General features: G+C 36.3%; 3 protein-coding genes across 3 annotated transcripts in view; 1 reads left to right on the plus strand and 2 right to left on the minus strand.

Annotated features, from left to right (window-relative positions):
* Positions 1-6,596, minus strand: part of LOC134799969 (very-long-chain 3-oxoacyl-CoA reductase-B) — a 44,805-nt gene extending 38,209 nt beyond the window's left edge. Inside the window, exon 1 of the mRNA XM_063772399.1 lies at positions 6,370-6,596. Within this exon, the coding sequence (XP_063628469.1) occupies positions 6,370-6,523 (154 nt within the window). The 5' untranslated portion in view covers positions 6,524-6,596. The remainder of the gene's footprint in view (positions 1-6,369) is intronic.
* Positions 1-13,276, minus strand: part of LOC134800243 (uncharacterized) — a 299,703-nt gene that overhangs the window by 133,914 nt on the left and 152,513 nt on the right. The window lies entirely within an intron of this gene.
* The window catches only part of LOC134800220 (alpha-tocopherol transfer protein-like), a 284,102-nt gene continuing 279,091 nt past the window's right edge, over positions 8,266-13,276 (plus strand). The window contains exon 1 of the mRNA XM_063772718.1: positions 8,266-8,285. The gene's annotated coding sequence lies outside the window, so the exon portion shown is untranslated. The remainder of the gene's footprint in view (positions 8,286-13,276) is intronic.

The following is a 13,276-nucleotide window of genomic DNA, read 5'->3' on the forward strand; positions in this document are numbered from 1 at the left end:
CGAGGGTGTACCGTGAGCATCGTGAAAGGAATTTTTGTCTGTATCATTTTTCCAGCATTTTTGAGCGATAGAGAGGGAGATTGATGAACTATTAACCAACAAAGTGGTAAGCGATAGGCTCTCAGCTCAGTTCATAAGATTCGGGCATGTTTAGGTAAGAAGAAAAAAAAAACAACGGGTTGCACTCCGGGAGTGCCGACAGAAGTGAAAACTCAATGACTAGTCCAAAATGTCTGCAGCACTATGTATAATTGACCCATCCTCCTTTCTATTGAAAAACTTTAGTTCCGAAATTGCTGGTCAGTGATCATGTTTAAAATTCGAAATACAAATTTGTAGCGTTAATTGTTTAAAATTCGAATAGAAATTGTAAAGCAGCTTGCAAATAATATTTGGTCATGATATTTTGAGTTTTATTCACCAGTACTAGAGTTCACTTTTATTAGTGATTTCATCAAGATGTAGCTTTATTGAATTGTATTTGAGTGATATAAAGTTAGAATGTAACTGTGAGATCCTCGTATTTCAACCCGTACAAGATTAGAACCTTTTTCATGTAATGTCATTGAGTTTTTCTTTATTGATTTAAATGCCATCTAAATGAGTGGCCATCTAAACGTTACGGTCACGTGATCGCCTTACGCTGTCTCGAGTTTATCATTTTTTCCCCACCTCAAAATGTGCCCAGCGCCGCTAAAGAAGTTTTCACTTCAAAAACGATTTTTGGAAACATTTCTTCTGACTCAGTGCAAAAGATGTTTTCATTGCACTTACAATTTGTCAATTTAAATGATCAAAAATAGTACCGTAATCAGCGTGATGAGGCAGATAACCTCTTTTATATCTTACATTGAACTTGAACCAACAATGTCATCTAGAGGTGAACATGACCAATATTTCCATTGACCGGTTGTACAGGTAGACTGTAGAGGTCATATCGGATAAACGTAATCAACACGAAATAAAAGTAGTTATAAAATTTTGTTATAATTAAATCAATTAAAAAATTTAGCTGACTGGCTCAACAGCTATTCGTATACCTTTAAACGAGCAATTCTTGTATTTATTATATATTTCGTGTATCGGGGATACAGGGAAAACAATAGGTACATAATAGTGCCATTAGATTATCTGATGTAAAGTGTATTTTTTTCTATATTTCGTTGATAGCAATTATAGCATGCGATCAACGCTGCGTTTATCGCATAAAAATAAAACAACCGTGCGCTTGGCTTTAGGCACTTTAGGAAGGTATATGTATAGATATAAACTGTGTTTTTTGCCATAAAATAAATCAATATACTACCTATTTATTTTTATTACACATCAGTTTATACGTATACTCATCTACAATTGAAATCAATTCCGGTATAGGCCGATGGCGTCACAAGCACGGTACATTTTGTTGATTGTAAGCAAATAAGTGGTTTCTTTGGCACATTTGTGGCCGGACCGGTCAATTTGACCTTCACATTGGCGAACCAATGGATATTTACGTCAGTTGTTTTTTAATCATTTACTTATAGGTGATTTTAATTGCACAATATATATATAATAACTTTAAAACAGTACATAAAGAAAAGTAGCCTATTTCTGCCAACAAACTGTTATACAGTTTAGCGGAGGTTGTAAGTACTTACTTATTTGAAAGTATGATGTTTTCATTAGTAATTTTGCTTAAAAATTGAGTTCAAAGGGTAAACTGGAACAGCTGTGTGAATTGGATGCAACTGGGTAGTGGATACGTTTCGTTCTTAACGATATCGGCCTGTCAGTTAAACGCAAAATTTTACAGCTCCGAATATCTGATTTTGCATTTCTATTGCTTTTTCTTTGCGTTATTAAATAGATACTTAGCTATATATATCATATCAATTAGATATTGGACAATGCTACGTATTTGTATGATTTCATGTACATATATGTTTTTTTATCATATTTATATAAATTTATATACTTACTGAGTATAATTGCATGAATTCTATAGTAATTTAAATTGTATTTTTCTTATTTACCTACTCGTAATGCATGTTAATTATAAGATGTAATATACGTAATGTTTTGAAAAGATGTGTCCTGCCGAGTTTGTTGCCAGTCCCGTATTGGGATACCCTCCTCCAATTGAGGGGGGATTTAAATCTTCTCGAGGCAGAGGTGTACGGTTGGAGCCGGTATAGCTTTATTTGACGTTCATAAGCGCATTGTAATATGCCTACTTGAATAAACTATTTTTTATCTTTTATCTTTATCTTATCTTATCAATCTTACTAATCAAACTAGACCCACATTAAGCTCAATAAGACTAGTCATTCGAGTGAGAGAGATGCAGATGGATGATTATTTTTATTTAGATGTTCACGTTAGCCCTTCTGTTACGTACCGATATTGTGCTACAACTAATTAGCGAATTACATAATTGTACAGTCACCTGCAATAATATGTTACTCCTCGAAGGCCTCAAAAATATGTGACATGCTCTTATGGCTCTACAAATAAGATCGTGTCAGATATTTTTGCGGCCCTCGTCGTGTAACATTATTGCAGGTGAACTGTACCTAAAAGATTCAAATAATTCACGTATAAGTGGACTTTATTTGAATGACGTAACTCGTAAGGCATGTATGTTTTGACTATTTCTACATGACTTGATAAGTATGTTAAGCGAAAATGAAAGTTGATGAGCAGGTTCGTTTTACGTTTTTATGGAAATCTAAGGCATTTTCTTTGAGGGACCCACTGATTAACAGTCCGCCGGACGGAATCGGCCTGTCAGTTAGAACAAAAAGTTGACAGTTCCGAACAACTGACAGGCAGATATCATCCGGCGGACTGTTTATCAATGGGCCCCTGTACGAAAATGGGCGAATGTATGGTTATTTATTGATAAGGATAAACAAGTAGATAGGAAGATATATACTTACGCCCTTATTCATAAAAATCATATACGAGCTACAAACCTCAATTGGCTAATAATCGTTTGTCTTTATCTGTCATTTTGACTTATGTATTTGTAAGAAAGAGATAAAACATAATTTAACTAAATCAGGCCCGTAAAGTTTTATGAATAAGGGGGTTAAATTAAATTATAAATCAATTGATTACATGCTTGCAAAATACAACCTTACAATTTTTTGTCGTAAGATTAGAGTTTTTAATTTAACCTTATCATTTGCAATGTCAGCCGCGAGATCCGCGTTTTTTGTTAATCTTTTTATAGGCAATTGTATAGTGACGGCACCAGTACAAAACAAGGAACAAGGACCCAATGAAAAACATTGATTCTTATTTTCATAAAAACGAATAACCGTATGTTCTTTAACTTTGTAAAGGGGCCCACTGATTAACAGTCCGCCGGACGGTATCGGCCTGTCAGTTGTTCGGAACTGTCAAAATTTTGTTCTAACTGACAGGCCGATACCGTCCGGCGGACTGTTAATCAGTGGGCCCCTTAAGACCCAGAGTCATTTTTGCAGTTTTGAATTTGGAACCTTCTTTTATTCCATTGTAGTTCAAAATTCGATTTCAATTTGTTTTTTTTAAAGGAACTCAGGACTTAGTGGGTGGTGGTCAAAAATGGTGGGTTCAAACCTCGGTTGTGCTGTATAGAACAAATCATTTTCTAAGAGCTTAACAAAAATATATAACTGACTGTATACTGTACACAGACTGTAACAGGAGCATTCCATGCAATTGTCTGCCGTTGTCCCGTACGAACGCGAATTTTCTGAAGATTTACACGTATAGGAGTTTCTTTTTCTGTGACAAATGGTCAAAAATATGCACAGAAAAATAATCATCTGATTGAAATGCCGAAAAAAAAGTTCAGATACACTAAACAAAATGCGTTTGTGAATAGCCCGTGGAATGCTCCAACGGATACTTAAGAACGCTAACTGTAGGTAGCGCTATATTTCTTTTTGGAAAACAATTCTAGGATGGCATATCATATACTTTTGGAGCATTGTTTCATCCGCTACTTTTGACGCTAACTGTACCTGTACGGTTACCATCAGTTTGTCACTGACATAAACGCCGTCGAGAACGTAATTTACTTTCTATACATCTCGCTCGCACTCGCATATTAGTGCAAACGGGATGTATAGAAAGTAAATTACGTTCTCGACGGCGTTTATGTCAGTGACAAACTGATGGTAACCGTACTGATACTCGTGTCGATCTACGGCGTATCGGTAAATGTTTCACATACTTACTTAAATAATTGAGCGTTTCTTTAATTTTTTTCCATGTTTATGTATTGTGAACTTTTTTGCCACTTTTGTGTTATTTCTACTCAGAATCACGAGCTCTTTCGATCCTAATAGGATAAAAAAATGTCCCATAGTTTTTTTCCTATTGTGTTACCATTTCCCCATATACTTTGTATGGCGGTAACAAAAAGGAACGTTTGAAAAATGTATGGAAATTTTAGGACACTTTTTCCTCCTATAACGATGAAAAGGGCTCGCTATCCTGACTAGAAATCACACAAAAGTGGCAAAAAAGGTCACAATATATAAAAATGGAAAAAAATGGCAAAAAATAAAAGAAACGCTCAATTAGGTTACTCAGCAGGTAAGAAGAAACTACATAAAAACGAGAACTAGGACTTCATCCCGCAACCGGTTGGTCGACTAGGTCGACTAGGTCGGTAGATGAATCTTGTTCCCATTGTATGTAGCAAAGGGGAGTCCAACACTGAGACAAACGTATCATTCAACTGTAGACCCATAACATAACAACTATGCGTTACTGGAGAGCATAGTTACTGACTCATTGATCATTGGTTATTGCCTTAGACTCCCTATTATGGCGCTGCAGCCCTTGGTTTAGCCAGGGGATACATTTTACAGTTGACATCTGTCAAGTAGTATGAATTATATCGACCTTGTCATTGTCATTACGTGCGTGTGTCCGAAAACCATACAAAATTTCGTAATATGACAAATACAAGCGGGCAGTTTTTTAAATGCCTGTAACCTGTAATGCAAAGGGAAGGCCCTAACAATATCATAATTGTTAGAAATGAGTAAGGTCCGGTTTCAATACCTATTATTGCAGGTTAAACGGCCCCAGATCAGCTGAGCAAGCGATTATTCGTCTCGTTTTGCGCCTGGTAGCACTTGGAATAATACCCTGTACTGTGTAGGTTAAACCCGACTGGAAAGTCAGGTTTCACGGGCAAGGTACGAAGGCTATTTCTAGACTCGTATCTTATAATTTCGCAAGGATACGTAAATATAGGCGTAGTGTTGTCGCGAAGGTTATTTTATAGGTGTGATTTTTTGTCAAATGGGATATTTTAAAAAAAAGCTAGGACCCGGCAGACTCCTCAGAATAAGGACGCTTTTAAGGCCTGTGCACACCGGCTTGCGTGTGCGTGACGTGCACGTGCGCTAAAATGTTGGAGCCTCACACGCACACGTCACGCAAACGGTGTGCCGTCTCTCATAAGGATCTGTATGTCGTAGGCCGATCGTAAGATCAGGCAGATCGTAATGTTCCTGTGTAATGTTTTGACGATAAGTAGTCACATTAAACCAATACATAGGTAGGATAGGTTCGTTAGGTTGCTTCACATCACGCACACGCAGCCGGTGTGCACAGGCCTTTAACTGTAAGGAAGACAAGTGCAGCTGCAATTTCCAATTGTGTTGACAGGAAAACGGAGAAATCCAGGTCACTCATCGCCTACACAGTGCTTCTTCGAGAGCTCTTACCTTACCTTAGTTAGCTTTGGGTTGCACCAAATAAGATCAAAAGGAATAAATAGGTGAGCCAATTATTATTTGTTGCTGTTTACTGTTAACATTATTGAAACCTGGCATTAGGGTTGCCAACTTTTTTTTGGTGGAATATAGTATTTTCCAGAATAAGGCATCAAAAATATAGTACATTTCAAAAAAATATAGTACTTTTAGATAAAATACTAAACATGAGTATAATATACGTTTAATCGGAAATATAGTATTTTAGCGTACTATATATTATATAGTATTTTTCCAAAAGTATATAGTACAGAGAGCCAAAATATAGTACAATACTATATAATATAGTACGGTTGGCAACCCTACCTGGCATTGATAAAATTTTGTTATCAACAACATAGAAAATCTCAGGCGAAATACTCTTTAAAGCTCAATATCTTTAAGGTTTGGATGAATTATTAACATGTTCATTCAGCATTCATAATTTCTCTTTTACTTTCTCCTTTCATGATCAAAATTCTCAAGCAGCGAACGTCAGAATGACAGATACAGCGAAATCTAGTCAGAATGACCAACACAATATAGAATTAAACAAGTACCTCGCTTGTTTAGTTATATGCAAATTATACAATAGCTAGTTTAAATTCAATATTCATCAACTTACATGCCCATTTCCCTTTCGATTTAAAGTCCACTTTATTCACCGCTGGACCAATAACATAGGTGAAAATCACATTAAACAAGAACTTCACTAGCCATATCGCAAGCAACACCAAACCTATGATACCGATTTTGCTTAAAGCGTCCATTTGAGCCATTTTGCACGGAAACTACACAAATATATTTTGTTAAATTGAGGTTATAATACGAGAGCGACCGCGACGCCGGCTGACACTGATCGCGCATGCGTACTGACGGTCAAAGAAAGTGGGCATGCGCGGTGCGCGAAGCCGTTGGCGATAACGCCGAAATGAGTGAACGATATACGGAAATAGCCGAACCGCCGAGCGCTTCCGAAATGAAGCGAGAGGGAGATATATTCCGCTTCATTCGGTTGCAGTGCGATGGGATTCCCGGTATTCCCAATTTACGGTTTACCAAATTAAATTTTAATGCTAGTCACATAAGGGTTAATTTAATATTGCAATTTTGGACAATCATGGGAAAATTATCGAAAAATAAGTGGGATGATTGTAAATACCTAAACCAATAATTAAGTCAGGTTTATTAAACATTTTGTTTTTACTGCAAAAATTTTTTTTTGTTTGGTGTGTAGCGATTTGTTACTGTAAAACTTTTGCAACCTAGAGGGAGTCAAATGTAATAGGTACTTACTTACTTCTTCGAGGGAACAGGCGTTAAATTCTAAACTATAGTTGGTCAAGAGCAAATCTTGTCAGTAGAAAAAGGCGGCAAATTTGAAAAATGTAGGCACGAAGGGATATCGTCTCATAGAAAATTAGACTTTCGCGCCTTTTTCTACTGACAAGATTTGCTTGACCGTCTATAAACGAAAGATTCCAAAAAGTTTAAGTACTTTTTTTATTCCAAAAAGTTAGTGTTTTCTAAGCTGTACTTAGTTAATGAAAAGTACCTACCTACTGTGTTACACTCGGCAGTAAAATTTGTTTGTATCTCGTGCCTTGAATTGAAATCCTTGCAATGTTCAAGATTTAACTTTTTGAAGTCTTTCGCATCCTCAAGTCTACAAACACGAGAGGTAAACAACACAACAACTTTGCTGCTACAAAGCTGATAAGCTAGAATTAGGAGTCTGATCAGAAGGTGTTTTAAAAATACATAATTTTCGTGAATAATAGATTAAAATATTGCTAAGTGTGCTCATATTTAGGCAATATTGATAAAGACAGAATAAACCCGAAGTACGATATGGATTTTTATATACTTACTAGGTATTTACGAAAAATATTCTTCGATATTTTTTCAGATTCGTTGTAGTTTTGCCTGAGTAGGTATAAGTACCTAAGTATGTATTAAGTAAGCATGATTATTGTTTTGTAAACAGCAACATAGTACGTGACATAAGTACAAGTAAGTACCTACCTAACTAATGTTAGTTTTAGCACATTGGTAGGTACCTGCTCGTATTATTTGTAACTGACACTAACATCAACGCAAAAGTGCTAATTTAGCATTTAAGTGAACTCTGTACCAGGAAATTGAAATACGGTACATATGTATTTCCTATTTAGCTTTATGATACATATGTGTGTAAGAATAAAGCCCTTGCTACACGGTCGCCGACAAGCCTTCTAACCGTCTGACCTTGGTCTGTCCTTGGTCAGTTTTGGTCAAATTTTGTTGGAAACAACTGTCTACACGGTCCGGGACGGACCAAGGCCACGCGATCTGAAGGCTTGTCGGCGACCGTGTAGCAGGGGCTTTACAGTATTTCGACGGTCCCAATTAACACTGTCCGATCTGCAAATTGGCATGTTTTTGTTTTCAATATACTTACCGGTATTTTGACGGGACACAAAACAAATGCAAATCGTCGTTTATGCCACATCCTACTACGTTACATTACACGTAACAAATGCTTTTTCACCACACCAACTGGTAAAGGCGCTCTTGATTGTTCAAAAACTAATAGCAAAGTTGCATTTTATTCACATGTGAGGCAAAGTAATCACATGAAATTTTTGAGCTGTGTTTGCTGGTTGAATTGACTTTTAAGTGATGATTTTGAAAGATAAAAATATTTAATAACATTCATTTGGATTTGATTTTGTTTTGATATCTTACAGTTCATATTTTCTTCGGGTTGGAGCACGAGCGGTTAAACAACAACTTTGCCCCATTGTAAAACAAATAACTATTTTTGTTTTCTTATTTTATGTGTTTTTATTTCTTAATAACCTACTTTTAATAGCAAGTCTAATTTTCTCTTAATTTTGATTTTAATAAACTTATCCGACCAACAATGTTGGTTGTGTCGGTTACAATATTTTTTACGAAATGTGAGCCAATTTATACGTCGGATATGGTACAACATCCGACCTTTATTGTAAAGGTAATATTGACTAAACTGTTCCGGTAAAAACCGGCCAAGTGAGAGTCGGATTCGCGCACGAAGGGTTCTGTACCATTACGCAAAAAACGGTAAAAAAATCACGTTTGTTGTATGGGAACTGTACTCAAATATTTATTTTATTTTGTTTTTAGTATTTGTTTTGTAGTTACCTATAGCGGCAACAGAAATACATCATCTGTGAAAATTTCAACTGTAGTTATCACGGTTCATGAGTTACAGCCTGGTGACAGACAGACAGACGGAGAGACGGACATACGGACAGACGGACAGTGGAGTCTTAGTAATAGGGTCCCGTTTTTACCCTTTGGGTACGGGACCCTAAAAAGTGTAAGTACTTACGTAATACCTAAGTACTTAACTTAATTTTTTTGTGATTTTCTAATAAAATTGGTAGAGTGGGACCAAGCCATGGACCAAGCTAACTCTGCATGGTATTTGCAATGAAATTGTGTGACAATGTCATAATTACCGTCAAATTTCTATGAAAGTATTATGATGTTTAAAATGACACTCCCTCAGTCCCTCATTTGTTCTGTTCAAGTTGGTGCAAAGTTCTTAGATGGACTGTAGGTAAGTTGGGGTAAGACTATCACCGGGACAAGACAAACACTTGTATGGAGTCCTCATACTGTTTGTCTTACCCCGAGCAATATAAACTATGTTCGTCTTACACCCCACCTTACCTTATATCATACATATTTACCTTACCTTATATATTATATATACATATTTAGCAGCTCATTAAGATTGTTTAAGAAATTAGTTTATTCTCTAGTTACCTAAATTAAGATTTTATCACATCTCGTCACACATACTAGTACAAGTACATGTGCATGTCATTTATACTTAGAAATATATTTTTATTAATAATTGTTTACAAATAGGAAACCATAGGTCTATTACTAGAACTATGAAATTATGATTTTCAAACATCAAACATCAAACATCAACATTTATTCAGCAAATAGGCCACAAGGGCACTTTTACACGTCATCATTGAATTTACATATAAGCAAAAATAATAACATCAACAATTTTATAAAATAAAACTAACAATTCAATCTAACGTATTACAATTACTAAGAGATGTATATGGTCTCTTAATGTCGAATTACATAAAAAATACAGATACAAAACGCAAAAAAAAAATCTATAATATTTAGAGGTGTAAATGTCTCTAGGTGTCAGAACTATAAGATTATATAGTTTATCAAGTTATCCTTAGAGATGTATAGGGTCTCCAAGAGTCAATATCCTGTATAATTAATACATTCATTAAGAGAAAAGAAACATACGAGAGCAGAATGAGGCGTCTCACTGTAATTAATTAATAAAAATAAAGTTACTAAGTATAATAGCTTGTGTTAGCTTAAACAGACCAGTCTCCACAAACATCACCCGTTCACGAGTATGACGCGTATCTCAGCCATCGCCTCCCTCAACCTTCATTCGGGAAAGTGGCTACCCGATCAACGACGCCACCGTAAGTAAAGACTTTTAAGCGAGCATGACATGTTCAAGCTTCCGGCCTATAATAATATTAAAATAGTAATAACATGTAACAGTAAGACACGGCATTTTGTGCTCGTATGTTACATAAAAAGACAGTATAGCTTCACATAATTACTAGCCTAAGTTGACTTAGAGATGTAAAGGTCTCTAAGTGTCAGAAACATTAAAAATATAGGTATGTACAATCAAAAATAAAAATAAAATAAATAAATAAATACTTAGAGATGTATAAGGTCTCCAAGTGTCCAAAACTAAAATTAAATTAAACAATTTAATCAAGCGAGAACATCATTGTCTCATGTGTCAATTCTACTGGACACTAGCATATTTAATTCACAATGTAAAAAAAAACAATATTTATTTAGCTCTTATTATACTAATGAAATTAAGCTACCTGCTTAAAGGCATCTCTATAATATAGGATGTATAAATAACACTTGCACTGCGTGGGCCATCAAAATCGCTGCAGACTTTTCTTGGTCTAACTCTACTTTATATACTTATCTGTTTTATAAGACTGTTTGTTTCTTAATAACAAAGAAAGAATAGTTTTTAGGGTTCCGTACCCAAAGGGTAAAAACGGGACCCTATTACTAAGACTCCGCTGTCCGTCCGTCCGTCCGTTCGTCTGTCACCAGGCTGTATCTCATGAACCGTCATAGCTAGGCAGTTGAAATTTTCACAGATGATGTATTTCTGTTGCCGCTATAACAACAAATACTAAAAACAGAATAAAATAAAGATTTAAGAGGGGCTCCCATACAACAAACGTGATTTTTGACCGAAGTTAAGCAACGGCGGGCGGGGTCAGTACTTGGATGGGTGGCCGTTTTATTTTTTTGCCGTTTTTTGCATTATGGTACGGAGCCCTTCGTGTGCGACTCCGACTCGCACTAATGCCTGGTTTTTAGGGTTCCGTACCCAAAGGGTAAAACGGGACCCTATTACTAAGACTTTGCTGTCCGTCCGTCCGTCCGTCCGTCCGTCCGTCCGTCTGTCACCAGGCTGTATCTCACGAACCGTGATAGCTAGACAGTTGAAATTTTCACAGATGATGTATTTCTGTTGCCGCTATAACAACAAATACTAAAAACAGAATAAAATAAAGATTTAAATGGGGCTCCCATACAACAAACGTGATTTTTGACCAAAGTTAAGCAACGTCGGGAGTGGTCAGTACTTGGATGGGTGACCGTTTTTTTTTGCTTTTTTTTCGTTTTTTTTTTTTGCATTATGGTACGGAACCCTTCGTGCGCGAGTCCGACTCGCACTTGCCCGGTTTTTTACCTAGCAGCCGCGTGTAGCAAAGTATACCCCACAGAATACAGGAAGAACCCTTATTACCGCCTTCTATGAACTGCAACGCAAAAAGGCTGCTTGAATTTCCGAATAAATTTTACACCACCTTAATTTCCTATGATCTTATTTTCCTCCATTAAACTAAACCAAATGCAACCTTAATGCGTTTACATAAAGTTTACTTTTCAAAGATACATTCTAATAGATAGGATCTTGTGTAAGCAACAAGTCTTATTTAAGGCGCCGTCTAATAAGGTGAAAGTTTAAGAGGTAATTAAAATTTCCGTGCAACTCGTTATCGTTGTAGATGACTCGTTAATTACTTTCTTGGAATTTTGGAAATTTCCAGGCAAGGTGTCAACGGTATCGATTTATTATGAGCAAAATTTCTGCGGAAATTATTTCACAACTAGCTTTCCCCGTAATTTCACCTTTGGGAGGATTCGGTCTGTGGGAGGATTCCCCTTTGTTTTATTTTATAAAAATACTCAAAATGCTCCAAATACAAATTAAAATTTTGAACATTTGGTTTAGAGCACCCTAAACCGGCGAGCGTGTATGAGGAATGCTATGAAAGTGAAGGAAGCGAAAGAGGTATGTCAGGATCGTAGCAAGTGGAAATCCGTGGTCTCTGCCTACCCCTCCAGGAAATAGGCGTGATTATATGTATGTACGAGTATGTATGTATAAAAATACTAGCTTCTACCCGAGACTTTGTTTGCGTGGGACGATGATGATGATTAATAAAAAATATCCTAAATGTTCATCCTCGAGCTTCAAACTATCTCCATACCAAATTTCATCTAAATCGGTTTAAGCGTGCAGAGGTAACTCAGGTAACAAACAGACAGCCAGACAAAACTTATTTAAAATATGTAGGTAATTTGTTTTAAAAATAGGAAGTCTAAAAGAGTTCATAATTCTTAAAAGTTGCTAAACAAAAGTTTTATCGTTCAAATGTAACACACACATTACATTACAGGGCCCACCCAGTATCTTTTACCTTTCAACGAGCAATTCTTGTATGTTTATTTATATCTATTTATATTTATATATTTCGAGGATCTCGGAAGCGGCTCTAACGTCTCCCTAAAATTTGCTATATGGAGGTTTTCGTGGGCGAAAAATCGATCTAGTTACGTTTAATCTCTGGAAAAAGCGCATTTTTGAGTTTTTATGTTTTCCGTGCAAAGCTCTGTCTCCCAGATAAGTTCCTTAAATACTTGACCACTCATAACCGATATCGGCCCCAAGAATCACCGAATCAAAAGAAACAGTTACTATTCACCGAACCATGTCTATTCGGACGTAAGAAGGGTCCCAAAGTATGGCAGATAAAGGCCTGTCCGTCCTAACAACCCTATAAAGGGATGTAATTCGGAATGGCCGGGACAGTCCGCTTTATAACTAATAAGATGTAAGGTCACCTGCTTGGGTGTTCAATTGTAAGAAACGTTTTAGTAGACATTCCAATTTCCATCTCCTTTATATTATATTATCACACTGGCTGCAAATCGCATTAGTGTGATAACCGCCTTAGCGCGTTCCTGTTTTCACCCTGGAGTAGACTAAAATATGTACAATAATTATACGAGTATAAGCATACAAACAACCCATTCAAATCTATAGGCCCCGTGCATGAACTATAGGGGGCAGTATAGGAGCCGTCAGATTTCTGACGCGAGGCGTAAATGTGTCGTTTATG

Source organism: Cydia splendana, chromosome 19 (assembly GCF_910591565.1).
Source record: "Cydia splendana chromosome 19, ilCydSple1.2, whole genome shotgun sequence".
NCBI lineage: Eukaryota > Metazoa > Arthropoda > Insecta > Lepidoptera > Tortricidae > Cydia > Cydia splendana.